The 22,617-nt window shown below is 38.0% G+C and overlaps 1 protein-coding gene across 4 annotated transcripts in view; it reads right to left on the reverse strand.

Annotated features, from left to right (window-relative positions):
• MTM1 (myotubularin 1) overlaps positions 1-22,617 on the reverse strand; it is a 43,156-nt gene that overhangs the window by 10,217 nt on the left and 10,322 nt on the right. For 2 of the 4 annotated variants that reach the window (XM_038123120.1, XM_038123119.1), the window contains exons 3-12: positions 22,279-22,350; positions 21,345-21,417; positions 19,820-19,914; positions 18,686-18,796; positions 17,686-17,787; positions 8,051-8,134; positions 6,753-6,902; positions 4,762-4,950; positions 1,505-1,690; positions 260-466 (exon numbers count right to left, since the gene is read on the reverse strand). In XM_038123120.1, coding sequence (XP_037979048.1) covers positions 260-466; positions 1,505-1,690; positions 4,762-4,950; positions 6,753-6,902; positions 8,051-8,134; positions 17,686-17,787; positions 18,686-18,796; positions 19,820-19,914; positions 21,345-21,417; positions 22,279-22,341 — 1,260 coding nt within the window. In that variant the 5' untranslated portion in view covers positions 22,342-22,350. Of the gene's footprint in view, positions 1-259; positions 467-1,504; positions 1,691-4,761; positions 4,951-6,752; positions 6,903-8,050; positions 8,135-17,685; positions 17,788-18,685; positions 18,797-18,898; positions 19,000-19,819; positions 19,935-21,344; positions 21,418-22,278; positions 22,351-22,617 lie in introns of those variants that run through there. The other 2 variants (XM_038123122.1, XM_038123121.1) reach the window with 2 other exon arrangements.

Below are 22,617 nucleotides of genomic sequence, written 5' to 3' on the forward strand. Positions count from 1 at the left end.
TGACCCTAGCAATTCCATGCTTTTAAAAGGATGCCAAGGACAACATATGAGTTCTCAGAGAAAGAACAGCAAGAAAAATATTGAACAAACACGTCCAAACCTAAAAGTTCTGCTCAGTTTACCTGGAAATGCTTTAAATCTAAACTGAAAAATAATGGAAGGAATTATCAAACCCTGATGCAAAGTGAGCAGTTTAACATTGGAAGCTTTTCAAAAAGTTAATACTGCACAGTCTTTGCAATTATCTTCTAATTCTTACCGATGCAAACTTGTGTCCAAAGCTTATCCACTCTTTTTGCACCAGCACTTCAAAGCCTTCGATGGTTCTGTAGTAGCTGTCCAGCATGAGCATGGCCAGGGAGGTGAGCTGAGCCGTGCGGTCCCAGCCGTCGCTGCAGTGAACCAGCACCGAGCTCCGGCCCGACGACACCTTGTCTGCCACCTGAATGGCTCCTGTCAGGACGAGCTGGCCAGGAGCAACACACACCAAACAAACAACACAGCTTATTTCTGCTCAAATGATAACACTACGTTGATTTCTTTGTATCTGAAATAATGCTGTTCCCATTAAAAGACCTGAAAAGAGCAGTGTAGTTACTTGGAAAAGAGTTTTCTAGGAGATCAAGTGAATTTCTTGCATAAAAATAGGGAAACAGATTGGTTTCCTAATCCCTTAGTAAGATCAAATCCCTCTCACAGCAAACTCTTAAAAAATGGGGCAGAAAACAATAACCTTGATAAACCAAAGAACATAAGCTTCTTTTTCAAAGAAATAGGGGATTTACCATAGGATATACTCTCTAAAAATTCAGTGTTATATCATTTGACTCCTTTCTTTGAACTAAATGACTGAATTATCTCACTTGTTGGAAAAAGCTGCTAGCACCCCTCTAATACAATTATTTTCCAAATATTAAATTAAGATGAAAATTTTTTTAAACTAGGATTCATTATATAATACTCTAATTACTTTTGCACAGCTGTACTTGAGGCAAAAGATCCAAAGGTCAACTAGTAAGAACACTGGTGAATTACCAGCTTAAGTATTTTATTTGTACTACCAGAGGAAAATTACAAAATTTACAAATAAATTTACAAGATTGATTTACAAAACCATAATTCACAAAATAAAGTCACATACACACTGACAGCTAAAGTATTTACTGACATCTCACAATGACAGTCATCTGCAGGCCTGTGTTGCAAGAAACCAAAAATAAATCAGTTCTCATGCAAGTAAAGCCTATCAGACTAAGAATGCATTCTTCTACTGAAGATTCTTGAGGCATGAAACAAACATGCAATTTCACCTACTGTTGCTTAGTTATGACTCTCATAACATACTCTAAGATTAGTTGGCAAATAAAGCCAACACTCAGGAATGTTGTTTTTGTAGTCCAAGTAGCCTGATGTGTTCTAGGACTATTTCAAAGCTTAGCAAAGAAAGCAAGTATGACATGACAGATTTGGACAAACCTCTTTCAAACAATCAAGAAAAAATTACCTTTATATGTTCTAACCAATGGGTTGATTCCAGACTCGACAACCAGTGTGATTCTTCCACATTAGGATAAACAATGTCCTTCAGCTTCTTCAAAGATTCTCGCATGACATGAATATTATGAATGTCCAAGAAGGAAAGTTCTGCATTGGGATATGCATCTTCACCTTCATATCCTCCCCCAGTTGCCTACAAACAAGAGATCTGAAATGACCTTTAGCCATATATACACTCTTTTCAACAGAGCAAGAAAGGAATGAGTGCCATTTGACATGGAAATAGACAAAAGTGATAAAATGTTTGGCCAAATAAATTTAAATTTAAGAGCTCAGTTAAGAATAAGATACCTTTAATTTAAAGATTATGTTCAAGAATCTTAGATTCTGTCTTTAAGAAGTTAATTAGCAACAACATTAAACCTTACTTTAAACTAACTTTTCTAAAACAAAATTTTAGTGCTGAAGACTAAACACATATTTAGACTGTTAAGATATTAAAGAGCCACATAAGTAAAAAGTCTGTTCTGCTGCTGCTCTTTCAAAACATTTCACCATCACCACCACAGAGGATGTGCCTGGTCACAAAAGGAAGCAGAAAACCCACACATATTTTAGGGCACAAAGCCACCAATGAGACTTTCCAAAGATAAACATGAAATCGTTTGGGCTGGAAAAGACCTTTATGATCACTGAGTCCAACCATTAATGCAGCAGTGCCAAGCCCACCACTAAATCACAGCCCAAGTGCCACATCTTTGAAATACTTCCAGGGACAGTGATTCAACCACTTCCCTGCACAGCCTTTCTACAAATAAAATTTTCCTGATACCCAATTTAAACTCTCCTGGTGCAACTTGAGGCCATTTCCTCTTGCCCCATCACTTGGTACTCAGCAGAACAGCCTGACTCCCTCCTGGCTGCAACCTCCTTTCAGGCAGTTGTATAAAGTGATAAGGTCCCCCCTGAGCCTCCTTTTCTCCAGACTAAACACCACCAGCTCCCTCAAGCTCAGAGTGCTGCAAAATTGCAGCATTTCCTGCAGACAGCAAGAACATGCCATACATTTGGATAAATAAATTGTGCCTTTATATGCCATTGCAGACACCAGCTATACATCAGACAAGAGCTAAAGCACAGTGTAGCCTTTCCCCATGAGTGCCACCTATACTGCTGTACAGCAGCACAGGATCTCTATTCTATTCTATCTCTTTTCTCAGATGTGGGGTTATTATCAGAGCTACCAGGCTCTGCACTGAAAGAAGCAATGAGTGTATTTTTCTCTTTCCTTTGAATGTTATGAAGTCGTTGTGAGGAATGATTGTAATTTCAGCATCAGGGCTGCTGCAGCTCTTGACTGTCTTGACCTAGGTACACGGAACATAGCAGTCCATGAATAGCATGGCCCAAAATTTTGCTTAGACAAATCTTCATAGCTGTTCATAAAATATTTTCAGAGCTGATCAACATTGATTGGCACTTGTTATGTCATTCTCCCTCAGACCCAGAAATGTACTCTTCTGTGTCTACTGCTCTGATTGAGCATTTCATATTTAGATATAGGAAGAATTGATTAAAACATGTATATATCAAGTTTGTCTATTAGACATTACCTTAAATTTTCCTGCAGTTCTTGGACAAACTCAATTTTTTATCCCATTCGTTTCAAAGATGTAACTGACAATCTTTCCACAAGGCGAACGGAAAGATGACATGTTTTGTTCACCCATAAAAATTCAGTGTGCAGAGGATAATGAGATTTGTACAGTCAAATGAAAAAATTGAGGCAGACTCTCAAAATACAAACCATCAGGTTAGAACAGCCCCTAGGATAGTCTCTGAAAGAATGCGTGCTATACACACAAACATAATAACAAAGTTTAACAAACTACATTCTATATTATAGAGAAGGCTGAACAGGTACAAATAGGTGCACCTAACTTGCACAGAGCAAACTGCCAGTATTATTGTCCCCCTTGAATTATTATTGTTATTCTTGAAAGCAACTCAGCATTTGTTACACATAAGCCTCTTAGATGCAAACAAGTTTTACCATTTCATATTCCTTTCAGCACAAACACTGAAGAGGACTCATCTCACTCAACTGGTGTTTGCTTTGTTCCACAAAACTATTCGGAAGCTAGAATTCCTTCTCTCCAGATAAGCACACTTGTCATTTCCCTCAGGTCTCAAACCCTCTTGAGCTCAGCTCTCATGCTCTTTGCTCTGCAGACACACACCTTCACTAGTAAGTCCTGAAGAGCACATCCCCTTCATTTGTGTTTGAAGCTCCACGACTAAGGGACTATCCCCAAGCGTGGCACATTCTCTTATGACAAAAGCATTAAACTTGTCTCCTTCACCACCACTTCCTAGCATGGTTTTTGCATATAAAGATGGAGCACATCCATGTCTACTGTGCACCATGCCAAAAACAACACTGACAGTGTACTGGTATTACCTGACCTTGCCTAAATAATCTAATCCTCAACAGAGCTGAAGGGGAAGCAGAGGAGAAAGCAATCACAGGCATACCTTTTCTTTCTGACAGTTTAGAGATGATTTTTCAAGATCTGTTCCAGCCTGGGCTGGTATGATTCTGATCCCATTTAGGTTTTGATCACAAAGAAACAGTTGCCTTACTCAATGAAAACACTGTTTCTGTACTTACCAACTGAAAGCACCTGGGGAAGAACAACAGGTACCAAAGTATCCAAGATCATACCCATACTGCTGTTTACACTGCAAACACCCAAATTAACTTATTTATCACTTTCTCTTTATTTGATGGATGCCAGGATAGGTCTGAAGTAGACCGTGTGACAGTTAGGAAGACCCAAACAAAGGATGTCTGTCAGTGGGCTTAGTTTAATGCACACATCCTTTCTAGGAAGGAATTTTCCCAGATCATCTGCAGGAGGCCTGTCATTCCAACAGGGCACATGCTCTACAGACCAGTCTACAGCTACCTCCCAGTGCAGAGTGGAGTCATGCCCAACTTCAGGCCCATGCTAAGATCTGTGCTTGGCTGAGAACAGACACAGTAAAGTGTGTCTAGAAATCCACATATGGTCCTAAAACTCTGCTTAGGGAACTATGTTAGACACTCATGTCCTTTCATGGCCTCCAGGTTCAGTAGTTGATTATGTAAATTTATCTATATTAAGGTTACTACTATGCCCCAAAACCTCCTCACAAAAAACTTTGAAGTAAGTCTCCTCCTGATTCTCTTCAAAACTAAAACACTTAGAAGCATCTGTTTACCTTGTTTGCAACTGCATTGACACTGGGCCTTGCATCATAGATGGTCAGTTTGGAGATCTGCCCGTTGGCCTCCCTGATGATATCAAGGTATCTTTCATCATCTTTGTTCCGCTTGCCGCTCATTCCAACCAGGGGCTGACTGCAGCGCATGATTACAGCTTGGGTCTCTGGGTGAATCCACGAGAGAACCTGGCCACATGGCAAACACGCAGCAGAGGAAACTCATTTTAGTACAAAAATCATAACTTAAAGCTATGTTCTTTAAAATACACAACATGAAAATTAACACCTTTCTTTTTATTTCTTCAAAATAAAATCCCTTGATATTTCGGCTGCTTCTAGTCTCATAAGATTTAATAATAATCTTCAAAAGAGTTCTCCTACATATTTAATGCTTACTGAAATCATACTTACCTATATAATCCAATGTATTTTAATATTTTCCTACAAGTCTTAGGTTCCACAAATATCCTGAAAGGTAAACTAGTAACAAACACAGCAATCTGCTGAAACTAAAATCAACTCAGGAGAATGAACTGATTGTAGAAATGGTGACTAAGATGCTCCAATATTACAAGAACAACTTTTCCTTTTTTTTTTTTTTTTTTAAGGAAGAGAAGTTGAACCTTCCTGCAGAATCTTGAATGTTTTCTCTTCTGTTTAAAGCACATTTTGTTCCCCAGCCCTCTTTACAAAGAGAAGGCACTGGAGCTAAGCATATACTGTCTTTGTTGTTCTGAGCCAGACAGGACTTGCCACAAAAGACAGTGAGCTGCCCAGGGAACAGATGCAGGGCCAGAGATTAAAGATAAGCAAGAAACCCAAGAAGCAGGCAAAAAATGCAATTTCATTGTTGAAAAATATTAAGAAACAGTATTCTCACCCACTCCATAGGCTGTGGGTTACAGAGTAAAAAAAGATCAGAGTTCAAACAAAAAACTCCCCAAAATCCAGTTCTCAGAAACTGTTCATTTCTGAAGTGTAGATCAGAACAAAGATCTGCCAGGGGGGAGGAGGGGTGAGGATAAGTGACTATTTATTGACAAAAATGAAATTACTACTTAAAATTAGTATTTTAATAAAATTACTATTACCAAGGTAATTACTCACTGTACAGGCATCCCAAAAGGCCTGTCATGAATTTTGAGGTGACAGGGATGACACCATTAGGTTATTAGAACTATATGCACAGGCTATACATTACACATATGTATTCTATACACATTATATACGATACAAATATATGTGTGTGTATATATAGTAAATTTATAATTATAGACATATACTGTCAGTAAATACCATATCTAATAAATATCTGACATATTGAGCTGTGCATCTGTTTGAAACAGATTTGAAGCAGCTTTCTGATCCTAAGAATCCAGCACATCTTCCAAGTTTGCCAAAAGGAAATACCAGTTAAAACAAGTATTAGGATAGAAATTAGTATTTCCTAGAGTGCTGTAAAGAGCTGATACATAAAAATTCTCTTACGTCATAGAATTTTCATTACAGAAACTCAAGAAGTCAAATAGGTTTCTCTTATTCTACAGATTAAAAAGCCTAAGAATTCATTAAAGAGACTATGCATGAGGTCTTGTTTTAGGACTGACCAGTGGAACTATGTTTAAATGCCACGTGGTTTGTTTGCAGAGCAACATTTGCGATTACTTTTTATGGGCATTCAGCAACAGTAACAGTGCATATGGCAGTAAGGCTCATTCCTCATCAAGGGAAACTGCACTGCTGGCCACTGTTATGGGGCAAGTCAAGTTAAAACCAATGAAGCTGTCATGGGTGATGGGGGAAAAACAGAAATGTGGTTTGACCAAGACAACAGTTTCAAGCAGTGAAAACCACCAGCCAGTCAAAGCTATTTTGCCATAACCATTTCCAAAGAAAAGCATCCTCTGCGTCATGCTCAGCAAGAAGTTGTCTGGATGTAACTTAAAACTAGCTACACTTCCAGGCAAGTTCCAACAGCCAACACTCACCGGGATTCTATTTCGGGACCTAAAGGCAGCAACTTTCTTGAGATCATCATCTGTGGCATTGTACGGCACGACCAAGAGCGATGGGTACGTGTCACACAGCCCGTAATGCTCGTTAATGAAAGTCACTCGCCACCGCTCGTTAGGCAGCCCCTAGAACACAACAGCAAGTTATTCTATGTATTTTTGGCTGAACAAGTAATAATTCTGCTTCTGAATTTTACATGACATTATGGCCACATGGCAACAATTTAACTAAGTACCATTTCAAAGCAATAGAAGCAAAAAAGATCACAAGAGCACACAAACCAGCTCACTGCAGATGGATTCACAGCCTTAAACAGCTGCAGAGCCTTCTCATACCCTTATGCACACAATTCTAGCCTTACAGTAACCTTCCAAACAATGACTGAAACTAGGAGATATATTTCTTTAACTGCAGTATTGAGGAAAGAAAATTACCTTCTCTCCTTGCCTAAAGCTCTGCTTTTCCACCTTCCCTGGTGAAGAGAGACTGTGGAGGAGAAAGTCTCACTATAACCTTTCTTCCCTGCAGCCTGGTATTGCCATCATGTTAAAAGTAAGATTCAGGGTAACTTTCTTATAGGGAGGGAAAGAACAGCTCCTAGTTGCATTCTGACCAGTAAGGCATTTCCAGGAGAAATACTGCTAAGTCCTCCACACACGCACAGTGGGGTTTGTGTGGGTGTTTGTATTTTACCTTTTTTGGGCCTTAGGCTTTTAAAACATGAACCAAAAAATTATGGAGGGTAAAAAAAAATTAAGGAAGCTCTTACTGTTTACTATGCAATTTTTTTAATGTCATACTTTAATTATCTAACAGACAAATATGAAGTATTATCCTCTTTCATTGATATTTTTCTAAGATCACATAAATAGCTGGGAAGAATACTGACAGACACCTGTAATTTCTGTAAAGCAATGCTGTTTCTAAAACAAGCTGGGGTTTTTTTCCCCCACTTCATTTTGGGAAGAACAAATCCAATCTATGTTTAGGACACTACAGTTACATATTTGGCACATTCTGCCCACCTGTGCTCACTTAGCAGTGGCACATTTTAAGAGGCATCAATAACTTCCTTCAAAGAGCAAAGATTACCTTCCTGTGACATTCTAGGTTTTTTTAAAGGCTCAAGTGTTTTATTTCTTTCCTTTACTTTTCTTCAAGTTGCAATTCCATCCTCTCCCAACAGCTGATAAGAGAAATGTACAAACAGAAATTCTTCTACGCAAGCTGGGAGGTGTGAAAGCACCAGGCAGTGGCAACTGTAATAACTCACCTGTCTCCTGTATTCAGACATCGGGTTGTACACCATCCACCCATTTTCAGGAAACTTTTCTTCATTTACAAAGGCAAAAAAAGGCTGTAAGATATAAAAGAAGCTTATTACACCAAGTTCTGACTGCAAATGGCAAATATGAGGGCTCATCGTTGGTTATACCCTAATGCTCACTACAAAATAGGGCTGACTGCTCCATGGCAGCCCCACTCTATCCATTTATAGCTGGTATGTGAGAGACTATGAAGCAAAGAACAAGTAACAAAAAATACAGATCTGATAATGAAAATAATAAAAACATGACAACAGTTACCAGGTAACAAAAAGAATAGAAATTATAAAGGTTAGCTGGTTGGATTTTTTCTTTTTTACTGTCAGGAGACTGAAAAATTTTAGAACGGTTTATTTCCCATATTTGACATTATCACTAAATAAACTACTGCCTTCTCACCAAATTTCTCCAAGAGGCACAGCCTCAATAACATACAACATTAGATGCTAAATTCAAAGTGGAAAAAGGTTTTAATTGCTATTCATTGCCATTAGGAAGCAGCTGCCTTTCTGCATCCCCTCCCCAACTGATACTTACTAAGAGAAATCCCAATTACTGTAAAACTCCATGAAAGTGAAAAAGTTGCCATTGAAAATGGAATTGTTAGCTGCTTAACATTACTTACTTTTTACTTGCTTTATTGCTTGCTCTCACAATTCATTTATACAGCAGAGCAGCCCCACTGAGCATACCATCAAGTTCCTCATACCTTTTATCTTCCTTCTCCTTCCAACAAATTCCAAGTGGGCTGTATTACCTAACTAACCCCCTTCTCCTCACTTGGTTTGTTTCTATAGTTTAGGATGAAAGCAAAAGTAATGTTTATATTGAGAAAATTGATTTTGGTGGCCTACAAACTCTTCAGATACCAAAAGAAGCATGAAACAAAGTTGTTTCAAACAAACAAACAAACAAACAAAAAAAAAGCTAAAAAACCACAAAAGAGAATGTGTTGTCCTGAGCTGAGCAATAGCATCCAGAGCAGAAACAGTCCAGAGCCCATCACAGCTCATCTGTCACAAAACAGCTGAAAGTCCCTGAGCTATTCAAAAACCTTAAAAGGGGAAACTGCTAAACTGAAGATCCCACACATGCAGAAAATCCAGTAAGCAAGAAAAAACCTTGTGGTCTAAGGTGTTGTGATTCCACCTACTAAGGGCCAGAGAAAAGGCAATTCTTAAAACCTGCACCACCCCTCGCCCCCCCCAGGAGGAGGCTTTGAACCTTAGGAAGGCTCTGGGCAATTCTGCTCAGCCCAATAAGTTACACTGCTTTAAACACTGAACAGCTCATATCAAAACACAAAACTGAATCCCCCTCAAAAGGAGAAGATTTTTCCTCATGTAGTTCAAGTAAACAAATCTTTTAAAAGGATGTTACTGCTTACTCAAGATGCTTTATGTCACTAATTTTACACACTAGAATTTTAAATTAAGTCATTACTTTAGAGCAAGTGCACTCATTGGCAAGTTTGCAGAAGTAAACACTGCATTGCCTAGTTTTATTTTCTGAATGTCTTTGCAATTTTTAAAGAGGCAGACCTTCAGTGCAAGTAAACATTACAAATTATTTTTACTAAGTAAACTGCCCTCAAGTGGTCAAGTGGTACAGAGGGAAGACATGAAGAGGTGGACATGTACTCTATCAGAAAAAAAACCCATTTCATTAAAAGTAGATGCAAGTATCAAAATTTATTTAAAAACCTGGAAAAGGTTGTTTAATTGCAAACAAGGAATACAGCAAAATGGGAATATCACTATCTGAAGCAGTAGATGCAACTGATTTGCTGAACTTTTAATTCACAGCTATACACAAGAACCATCCCCTCCTCCCAAAGGAATTTGCTATACACCAAAGAGCAACTATGCTAAGAATTCACAAAGGACCCAGAGACAAAGGAGGATCTTAGAACAGTATGAAACAGAGACACTGGAATCCTAACAGGTCACCTAAGATGTCTTGAAGGCAGGAATAAATCTTTTATTTAAGTTCCTACTTACTGCAAGTTTCCTCATGAGAAAGTAAAAATTACCCATCTGAAGCCCTGGTAAGTAAAACTAATGAGTTTATTACAGTGCACTGTGATAGCTGGTACATAGAACATGTTTTACTGATAAAAATAAAAAAGGTGTTGTTCTGAACTAAAAATAAATGGCAGCTATGCTGCTCATGTCACCCACAAAAAAAATCCACAAGATATCAGAGGGAAAAGTGCATTTTGTTTTCATCTTTTAAAAACCAGGGTTAAATTTATTATGCATGAGGGGATGGATTGAATCCTTTCTGAAAGAACAGTGTCCTACTATGTACAGCATGATTCATTTAAAATGCTTGACTACAGCAGCTTTAGCACATCTGCTACCAAAGCTTACAGTCATACAGCCCTTAACTATTCAGGTGGACAAGTATTCTTCATCAGTTTTGTTGATATTTCAGGTAGTACAAATTCTTCCTATGTTGCTCAATTAAAAAAAAAATTCATTAGTAGAATAGATCAACCAGCAAAACCCTGAAGTCTTAACAAATCATAGAACACTACAATGAATGCAAAGGTGTATGAAGAAAAATTTGGACTCAAATTTTTATGTGAACAATTCAGAGAAAACTCCTCCACTACACCACACAAGAATAGTATTTAAAAATTACCAATCTCTAAAATCCTGACGACTAAAAATTATTTTTCTTCTGCAAGCACTGACTAAATTTTAGCAAAAGGTTGACACACACACACACACTTTTGAATGTGTATCAATGTGTACAGACTGCACAGTTAATCTGGTGACTACTGAAATTCTTATTCACTCACAAAAGATCAAAGATCTGAATTCCATTCCCACCACACCAACAGCTTCTAAGATAAGACATGAAACACTCTGTGAAGATGGCCTGAGCTTTAGTCCAGCCTAACTGCTGGAGTCTGAAATACAGTAACGTCCCCACCCTACCTTAGGCCCACTTCTCCCAATAAAATACACAATTATTGCTGTGTTGTGTAGTCATTAAAACAGAGTAGCAGATACAGAGATGCAATACTCCACATACAGTTTTACTGAATTCTTATAGATCTATTTGATTTCTAACTACAGTTTACCTTACTTGACCGTAACAAGCAAGCCACATTTATAACCATTTTATTACAAGAATCATAAACTTAACATAAGATAAATGCTTGGATACAGTTGCATTTTCTGACCTGTGTCAGTACAAACCTTATTTAGCACATGTTTGGACATTATTTCTTTTTGTTTGAAACAAAATGTGATAATGAGCAATATGAAGTAATTTCTACTGAATAACATTTTTTGTTGAACTGGGTATTTTATTATTCTAATGCAACCAAACTGATTAACCAAATTAAAGTGAATAAGTAAAGGTGATAAATACATATTCAGATCCCAGAAGAGTTTGCTACAGTTCAGGTTAGCTTCACCTCTGCACTGATGACCCACACATTTCTACTTTTGTCCTGAATAATCCAAGATTACAGATTAAATGCAGTATGTTTGTATATTTATGTCTTGATTAACTCAACATTGCTGAAGCTTTCACCTCACGGTGCATGAAATCTGAGTGCAGTTCTACAGTGCAGCAGGCAAATGGAACAGAAATAAACAGGAATGAGAAATTATGCCATTCACAACATAACGTGCATAGATTCTCTTTATCAACTGATGTAAGATTTGAGAGGTGCTACCTTAGTAAAATTACACAGCTTAGCTTTTTGTGGATACAGGCTCCTTCACATTAGAGCCCCTCACACACACACTTGCATGTGGGGAGGGAAGCAGGGAGGTCCCAGCACTGAGGACAGACCAGCTGGGTGGGTATTTATAGCCTTCAGATGCAGAGGGCAGAGCAAGGTCGGGGAAGAGCAACGTGAGCAGCGCTTGGGATCGCCTGGCCCTGCAAGGCAGAAACCCTGCCAGCCCCTCTCAGTGCACCATCATCCACACAGGAAAGCCTTTCAAATACCACAGTAATTAAAGGCTGGTCAGTTCTATGCCTTCTTCACACATCTGCCCTTCAAATCTATGGTGCATCCCTCCTAGATCCTCAAACAATACTTGAGGTACTCAGTCTCCACCCTGACCTCCCCTCATTTTTTCTTCCCTCCACACACAGGAAATTCCATTCCCTTCCTCTCATTGTTAATCCTGCCTCTCCAACAAACAGCTCTTCTCCACACCTCCTGCTGCACACAGTCTATTTTTCCAGGAATTAAATCAACTGCAGCTTCATCAGATGCATCCAGATTGGAGTGGAAATCAGAAAAAAATGTAAAATCTACATACAAGAGATACTCAGGATTAGAAGAATATTGCAGTAAAATGGAAATGTGTTTCACTGTGGATTTTCTGAGACCATGAAGAGGTTTTTCAAAATCAAGAACATATAATCAAAAAGCAGAACTATGGTTTTGCACAGGTGCACCTGAGACAACTCTGCAGTAGGCTGGTTGGGTACTAAGGACAACAGCAGCACAAGTTTCAGGCAGACGACCTACTCAACACATCAATGTTCCAGGCAGCAAGCCTGAGCTGGCATCCCTCCTTTCAGCACTGAGACTGGCTTGCTGAAAGCTACTTAAATAAACACAGATTTCCCTCAAGTTATACAGATTATTTATCTCACAACTTGAGTTCAAGGTAGGATAATCTGCAGTCACTTCCAATGCACTGATTATGTCTAAGTTTGATGGAGATTAATACTACATGTCTGATGGAAGCCCATCAATTCTGATTAGTCTATCAACTAATTAAAAATAAATTTCAAATTCTTTTCAATTACCATGGGAAACAGAAAGAAGAAATCAAAGAAAACATTAAGCAAGTAAGAAATCAGTAAGAAAGAACACTCAGAACACTTTTTGGGTGCAAAGTTTGTGACTTTTCAATACCTATAGTTGGCAAAACCAGGCAAGACTCACCATGCATCAGCTAAGATTTTTTCCAAAACCAAATTAAAGCCCCTGCACAAAATGGAAGTAGGGATTTCATTGCAGATCCACAGTCTAAAAACAGATGACTACTGCTTCACTTGAACCAGAAGGCTACTACACTTAAAAAAAAAATCTTTCAAATCTTTTCACATTTTTGGTAAGCTACTTTTTATGCTTCACTGTGCAAATAATAGTTTACTTCCTTGCAGGTGTTAACCCACAATTTCAATACAGTCTCTATTTTTAAGCCTCCTATAGGCAGAGTGCTTGTCTTTAACATTCAATTTCTCCTTCCCATTTAGCGCACAAAAATAATATGTAATACACTGGTTGCTCAAAACACAACATAGTTCTGTGAGGTAAAGGAGAAAGCATCTGCAATCTGACAATTACAGTGTGGCAAGCAGTGTATTTAGCAGTATAAATCTAATGTAAATATATAAATATCAATATAAATACAATAGCTACATATTTACTCTTTATGGAATCGCAGCACATAAATACATGTTACACTTGTACATGAATATATAATGTAGACACAATCTAGGAAATATTTGACCAATCTTTAAGCATTGCAAAAGAAGAAAGTAGCAAAACTAGAATAAGAACGTGCCACACACCTGTGAAGAAAATCAGCTGCATTTTCTATTTCTAACTCACTGATGTATGCTTTTTACATATAATAAATTACTATGTTTTTACTCACTGTAAAGACTGACAGTTTCTCAGTGTATTTTAAAAAATATATATATAATTATCCTTGCCATTATTAATGGTGTTTAGTATGCCATTACTACAACGCAGCCAGTTACATCTTACCTGTTGATCTAAAAACTAAGGTCAGACATTGTAGTGCTGGTATAACTTTGTGAACACTGTCACCTCACAACACTGCTGCCCTGCCTCCGATGTGTCATGGGGAATGAAGCCTCAAGCCAAGGGGTTCTTTGCAAATTCAGGTGCTCTGTGAGGCAGGCCCCTTTGCCAGCCTTGCTCCAGCTGAAGTCATCTTTGCAGATCCAGCAGCTAAACTGGCGTGAGCCAACCCTCAGACATTTTACATGGCCAGGAGAAGCAGTGACATCAGGAGCAGTTCCAGTCAGCCAGCACAGCCACCAGAGTCACATCAAAATGGGCATTGCCACAGACCTACTGGGGTCAGGAATAAACACAGACTGTGCAGATACCATGGTGCTGAACAATCTTATAAAAATGATGATGTGTACTTTCATGGTAAGACCAGGAAGTGAAGCAGCTGCTATGTAGAAACTAAACTACAGAGACCAAATATATCTCGTCTTTTGTGGTGTACTAAAACATCTCATTTGGGGGGGAGGTTGGCTATTTTGGTTTTATTTTTTCAAAGGTTAAAAAAGAAGCACTTTCAACAACAATTTTCTTCCAATTAGCACAAGTTTGCAAATGCAGCAGAGGATCAGCAACAGCAGCTGCTTGCTTCCCCATCAACTATGCTGTCAGTCAGATGAGCTTTCAAATTTTACTTTATGTTACTGATTCAAGGATATCTGAATCCAACCTATGCTCAAACTGGAGACAAAGAAATAATTAGCTTCTGCAAGTAGGCACCAAGGACAATGCTGAGGCACAGAGGAACAGCTGTGAACAGGCCTGTGATTTACTGCAGGCTCTCAAACACTGCTGTTGAGATGGTGACAAACATTGCAGTTGAGTTGGAGACAAATCTTGAAAACAATAAGTACACTCCACTCAGAAATCATCTTTTGGGTTTTATTTACCATCCATTTGTATGAGAATGGAACAGCATGAAGAAAACAGAAGCAAGGCATCTCTACCACTTCCTGTTCAGAATCAGCTCTTAGGATATAGTTCCACTACAGCTGAAAATCAATCACATAAAAATCTGATATAAAATATAAAAATACAGAGAAAAATCAGGACAGTAAAGCATTAGAACTTTATTGTCCTGATGGTATCTTCTTTCCAGTGCAAAGCTGTGCAAGCATCAGTGCTAAACCAGCTAAATCCAGGATGCAGCTCCACAAGATGGTCTAAGCTAAATTAACATTTAATCATTGATAAAAACAGGACATCCTCCTCTTTTCTCTCCTGCCTTTTACCTGCTCCACTCACTTGTCCACTCTTGCACTGGTTCTGATGGTCTCCCCAAATTATTCAAAGCAGCACAGGAATAACCAGAATATTTATTGTGCTGAATAAGTGAGTTATACTGGCTTAGTGATTATACAAATATCAGTCTGGTATTAGAAGAATAATCAACCACACAACTGAAAGGTAGATCAGAGAACAAGAGCTCAGCATTTGAGAATCAGAGGGTTTCCATCTCCACTCAGCTGTCATGGGGAAGTACAGCATATTCTTTGCAGAACACCCCCCTGAGTGAGCTGGCTCCACGGCCAGAGGGTTAGAGAGCACTCCAAGGGGAAGGCAGGCATGCACAGACCCAACACCCTGCCACATTCACACAGCGAAACCTTGATCTGAACCAGCCACTGAAAGGAGCAGTGCCATCATCCCTCCTCATTCACATACACCCAGAGATGCTTTGACACCACTCTCACTTTGGACTAACAAGACAGGAAGTAACCCAGAGTGAAGCTTTTATTTTTATCTCCTTGTTAACTTTAGTTCCTTTCAGTTCCCTATCTAGTTCATCATGCAGCCTCAAGCTCATGCAGCAAAAAGCAAGACAGGAATGGAAAACCAGGCAGAAACATTCACCTTTGGCAGGATCAGTTTAAACTGCTTGCAAAATACAATGAAAGCACACCAAAAAAATCACACACTTGCTTAGCTCATGTTAAAGTTAAGGGCTCATCAACACTGTGACATTAGAAAATAAGGACAGCTGCAACTTCAGATGGAACACAGGCTCACTTTATTTCCCTCCAAAGTAATCCTGATTTCTAGCAGGCATACCCTGCTTCAGACATTGTTATGAGACAAAGCACAGCCACTCTCCCTCCACATTGTCACTGTCTCCCCAACTTTTGTGCTTTCCTGAATCCAAGGTCCAAATTACTACTGCCTCAACCAAGACTTTTGTTATTAAGCTTAACTGCTGTAGGCAAGTGGCCTTCACACGGGCCATACAATGATGAGCTTTATTAGGTTCAACAGGTCCAGCAAATCAAGCAGGAAGTGGCCAACTCCACACATCCCTCAGTGCCATCACCAGACAGGATCTCCGGGTCTTTCTGGATGATGTACCTAATACAAGTCCACATCTCATCACCAAGGTATTCACGCCCCACTGCTGGATTATCCCACAAGACACTCTATAAATCAGTTACAACTTGATTTGCCCATATTCACTACATACAAGCCTCAAAAGAAAAAAACTTCATCATGATATTGTGGGTGAGATTGCATGGGCATGATGGAATCTACAATACAGGAAATATTCAACAATACACTTGACTGTGCCCTGGATAACACAATTCACAACCCTCTTGCAACAGAAGCCAGAACCCTGTGATGTCTAGAAGACACTTTTGACCTGAACCTCTCCATAACTTGGTATTTCCACATACAGCTTCTTCTTTTCCATCATACTTTCATGGTTCACATATCCTGTCATCCTTTCAATCATTCTCTATTTTAAAATGGATAAAATGGCAACAGAAGAATATATTCACTTCTTTACCAACTATCTTATTTGTGATTACAACTCCTCACACCTACCCAAATGTAAAAATCTGTTTCATTTCTGAAGGCCTATTTGTTGACAATACCAAATATTCTAAGTAAAAGCATTTATTTTCTCTTATGCTTTCACTCCACAGTTTGCATATAGAATGAAAATATCTACAGAAAAGTTTTAAAGAATTAAAAGTTTATAAAGCCCACTCCATTGACTGACACAAACTTTTCCTGGAAAAAAGTAAGATTCTTGCTGCAGCCTTGTATACTCAACAATTCTTTGAATAAAGTTCTTAAAATTCAGAGCAGAAGCTCCCAATACTTTGTGAACAGTGCTCTTATACAATTACCCCAAATTAAAGCACACCTATAAAGGGTAAATTGAATATTACAATGGACAAAATAAAGCATTTACTGAAGAGATGTCAAATGACTCACAATAAGGACAGTGCACAGATTTCAAAAAAAATGGAAGATAGTGATTAGCTTGCATCGTTGTTGCTCAATTTCTTCCATAAGGTGCTTTTTAACCTGAAATAAATCTGTGCAAATTCATAAATACATTCCTGATATATTTTTCGTCAATAAACCAAGTGTTATCTTACCATATCTTCTAAAGTAAAACTCTTGGTGATTTATACTTATCATTGCCTTGGAGACTGCTTGATTAATTAATGTTTTCAAGAAATCAAGTAAGGTATGTATTCCCTATATTCCCAAATTAGGGAGGGTAACTTGCAGTTTCTAAGCAATGAAATCTGTATGGATGGAGCAGAGGTTCTCTGTAGTGTATCTGGAGTACACCCATAAATTTACAAAATATATAGATTTAAGTGTTGTAAATATACAAAATAAAAGCTGCTGTTTGGTTTATGCTAACACCAGATTCTGTTGTTATACTTTTTAAGCAGCCATGACGTAGCGATTACCTGGTCAAACAGGCAGTTAATTGGCAAGAACTCTGCATTAATACAACTCGGCAACAGAAATGATGTAACTTACCAAGTTATGTGACTGGGGAAAAGCATATCTTGTGAGGACTTCAAATATATCTCTTCTACTGTGCCCTTCTTGTTTTAATGCAAACCGTAAATTCCTCATATCCTGAAACAAAGCCATTATCTGTTAGGTGAAGCAAAGCTGTAAGATTCTTCTCTCTGTAGAAGTGCTATGTTATACACTACACATGATTTAGAATCTGCTTGTAACACACCTCAAACCCTTGTGGATGTTCAGTTTTATTTCTTATCCCATAAAATAGTGTAAGAATTGTACAAATAAAGCAGCACCACACTCTGCGTGCTGCAAACAGCACTTTGGCATGAAGACATCAGAAATGGCTCTATTTGATTCTCTAAAGACTCTCACGAGCTATTCAAAGTTTGCAGGATGGGAATGATTCTATTTTTGAAAGAAAGATTTGCCAATAATCTGTGTAGAATACATTGTTCCTATGTTCTCATCACTGGTGTCAAAAATAAGCAATCTGTGCATTAGCTGCTAAGAATCAAATATGCACACACTCAATCCAGTAAAGGACCCCGAGTTATCCACTGGGAATTCCCCAATGACCATAGCTTTCCATGATGACAATTTTTTGTAATACTATAGATATTTTTATGTAAACTTTTCACTGGCTTTATGGTTTACGAAGACCTTGTTTGAGATGTTCTTCAAAAATACCAGAATAATTATAAAATATTCATTTTAGAACAAATGAAATAACAAAGCAGTGCAATAGTAATGCCCTAAAATACAACTGATGTGCAAAACCTTGTCAATTAGTGAGTTGGAAAGCAAGACCAATCCCTATCTTTCTCCTTGCATGCAGGTAGGACAGTTAAACAGCCCTTCTCACAAAAGGTTATTTCCCTGTCCAGTTTCAAAAAGCTCTTTTTAAATTCATCCATAATCATGTACTTTTCCCTTCCTATAAATAGGTAATCAGTGAGAAAAAAAAATCTCTAGATTTCATTTCCTACTGAATTATTGGAAGTCTTACTTTACAGGTTATATCTAATCCATAAGAGTTCTCTCCTCTGCTTGAAGCTCCTCCCATTTTCTCAATCCTTGAAATTACACCCAGTGGAACATTCAATATCACAACTGGATCCTGCAAGAAAAGTTTGAGTAAGGAAAAGATTAATGTGAAAAGAAGACTGAAGCAAAATGTTCTTATGCAGTCCGGAATAGAAAGCAGACATGAAATACATACAGGAAACAAAAGTATGTTTCTGCCTTTGAGTCTCCTCTCCCAGCATGTTACGAAGTCTGTACAGTCACTCTACAGCCTTGAGCATCATCCAGTTTAACAGGCTACAAAAACATTTCACGCCTTGTTCAGTATGCAGAGAAAACAGTGGCAACACCCTAAGAGATGCCTTCTGCTACACACTGATTGCCCCTGCTTGTTAATACTGCTTTATTGATATACAGCATAAAGCAGAACTAAATTAAAAAAGACATCACTAGGACAGTTAGCTACAGTCAGAAAGACCTCAGTTCAATAGTCCCAAATCCTTATTTAAGAAAAAACCCCAAACATTATGAAAGAGATCATAAGGCACATTTTACTCTCTTCCATGTCACTGCTTATCAAACACATTACCACTTCCCCCACCCATATAAGGGTCTACTGATCAAAGTATTTTTCTTTTCTAACAGCAAGGACAATCAAAGTCTTGGTTTACTGACAGCCATTTTAAGAAATATTGCACATCATTAGTTACTGCCCTTGATCTATCACAGATTAAAGTGTAAAGGGAACAGCTGTCAAAAAAGCTCTGACAGACAAAAGATGAAGGTATCAGTTCAGTCTAAGTGATTAAACTGTAATTTTACCAGGCAAAAATCACACTTTTACAACACAATTAATTTTAAAGAACTTATATTTTTATACAGATATCTCAGTGGCAGAACAGCAATTACTATTTAGTCATTAGAGAATTAAGATATGGTTATTACAAACATTACAGACCATTTCAAGCAAAAAGCCTCCCATGCAATCCCACAAGCACACGTGTGCCAAAACTAAAACAAATGAACTGGCCATAAAATAAATCAAAGGCAGTGGGGGTGAACGAAAGGGAGTTTAAAGCCAACTCATCCCATGAAGTAATTGTGGCATGTTACTCACATTTTCCACACTTCTTAGGTACAGCCTGTAGTTCGTGATGTACACTCTTCCTTTAACAGGGCCATTAAATGGACACATATAAATAACATCCTTGTCTGTAAGAAATGTAGTATTTCTTAAAAGATTGTGAAAAGATAAAATGAGAGCTCAGGACAGTATTACTTAAGTAGCAGTAAAATAAAACAAGAGCTGTACTCAGAGATGAATTAATTTAGAAAGTAATACATCTCAGTTTTATCTACTTGAATTATTAAGAAAATCTGAAAGACTCATATACTAAACTTGTCCAAATTAAGTGCACAGATTTCAGTAGCCTTCCCTAGTTATGTTTGTGTTTTCTTTCTCAGCACTACACAGGAGGATACAGAACAGGGAGTACTGTTATTACTGTACCAAAGTCTATTCACCATCCCAGAACAAATACATTGTTGATACTATTACACCATTCTGTAAACAATTCTCTACTGAAGCAGTGGCTCAAGTTGAAGAGTGTTTAGGGAACTCACCACGCTGCAGAGAAACTACATTTCAATTTGAGGCAATCAAACAGAGTGGGGCCATCAGTAGTGTTTCAGCAAGGACAGTAACAGAACAAATACTAACACATACCACACAAAAAGATTTAAGTGAAGCAATGCAAGCAGAATCATAGAATTGTTAAGGCTGGAAAAGATATCTCAAGATCATGGAGTCAAATCATGACATTAAAGACTTCCATCTATTTCTTCCTGTCCACTTATTTCTTTAGCCCAATCTATTTATCTGCCTTCCACAAAAAGTGCCCTATTCCAACACAGAGCCCCAAAGCACAGACAATTTCCATAAGGATCACATCATACATCCACCTTAGTCCCACACCCTCTCCCTCACACCTTCTTCATTAAAAACAAAACTACTTCCTCCGAAATCACCACTTTGTTTTCAACTAAGCCAATCTTGTTTACAAATGCGCCCAACAAATCTGGGCATAGGGGAGGAGAAGCTGCACAAGACAGACTCCAACAGAGACTTCCACTTCAGGAAGAGCTTCCATCAAGAAAAGAAAACTACACAGTACATTAATCTCCCTCATGCTACAGCATTTGTGTATGTAAAGGCCAACAAGAGCAGAGAAGCTCTGTTCATGCCCTCTTTTGTCAAGGAAGCATAAGATGGTACTTTGAGAATTCATATTTAGGCTTAAATTCCACACCACTCTACAAGGTATCAATGCATAGTGGGTGGAACATAGAATTCCCTTAACTTCAGAAAGCTTGGAGGAGCTTTCATCACATGTGCTGTTTAATCTGTAAATACAATTAGGGCACAACTTGCAATTTCTTTCCATGGGAACATCTGGCATGTGTAGAAACCAAGATTTTAAACACTTAAAAAGAATCTTTCATAATTTCTTTGAAAAACTCATGACACTTCAGCACAACTGACCTCTGCCCCCAGCCCCCAAATTACAAAACAATTCAGTTAGATGCAAGTGTTTGCCAGACTGCTGAACACCACTGCACCAGGCACCCATTGAGTTTCATACCTGTAACCCTGGTCTCCCCTGGCAGACGAGGTATTTCTTCATTTTGTTCCCAATTAGTTCCATCTTTTAGAGTCTAAAGAGAGAAGCACAACAGCACATCACAGTTTATTTACAATTTCAAGTTCCATATTAAAAATAAAAGCAACCAAACTTAAAGGTAATTCCTGCATGGGAAAGAACAGGTCTTGCCAAAGTAGGAATTCACAGACTGAACCAAATCAGGAACACCACTATCTTACAATCCAACTATGAAATGTTTAAAGGTTGAACAGATCTGAAATATAAGCAGGTTTTATTTTTTCTCCTGAAAGAACAGTTAGTCATTTGAATTCAATTGGAATTAAACCTCTATACTCTAAGTTTTCTGGAAGTTGTGCATCTATTTTTCTAAGTATGTTTGGCTTGGAAGAACAAATCAACTGCAATTACTTAAGCAATGTACTCACAACTATCACAATCTACTGTTTTCTTGCACCCTGGTTACATTTTCTTCAGCTGCACAGCATCAGAAAGCAGAGGGACATGAAACTTGGATTGTTTCAATGTATTTTTCACTATAGATGAACATCTTAAAAATGAGCCAGACAAACACAGCAAGGTATAACTTAGCAATTGAAACACAGAATTAAAGGCAACAAAATGCCAAAAATTTTCAAGAATGCCACAGAATATTTTAAGGTAGAAAGCAAGGATAAGACTAAGTACATTAAAACTGATTTTAAGGAGCCTCTTGTTAGCTATGATAGTGAATACTTTGCCCATCCACTCCAAAAGATATTTAAATCATCTCAGTTGCATTAGAATTTTAGCAATAAAAGTAAGTATATACATTCAAGAAGCCATTTAAATACTTATGTTTCTAAACAAATATGCAAGACAATGCCGTCTGGGAACTCTAATGTAGAAAACCAAAACTGAAAAAAGTTACACTTACCTGTTTACTTGAGGAGTTCTCCAAGGAGTTTGAATTATATTTCGGTGTTGATGATGAGGCCATGCCGGGTATCTGACAAGTAAACACAAATTGAAGACTTAAACTACCTTTTGAGCTACAAGACTAGTTCCAGGAGAGATTTTAGACTTTTGAGGTCCACAGGTAGAAATGAAGAACTTAAAAGAATGTTTTGCAAGCTACTAGTAATTCAAAAAATTACACAATCCTTCGTAATTGACGGTTACTATGCAAAAACATCCAAATCTAACAAGAAATTCATTACTACTTTGCAATTGGGTCTTATAATAAGGAATATTCTGACTCAAGCTCTCTAATGGA

This window comes from Motacilla alba, chromosome 4A, assembly GCF_015832195.1.
Source record: "Motacilla alba alba isolate MOTALB_02 chromosome 4A, Motacilla_alba_V1.0_pri, whole genome shotgun sequence".
Lineage (NCBI taxonomy): Eukaryota > Metazoa > Chordata > Aves > Passeriformes > Motacillidae > Motacilla > Motacilla alba.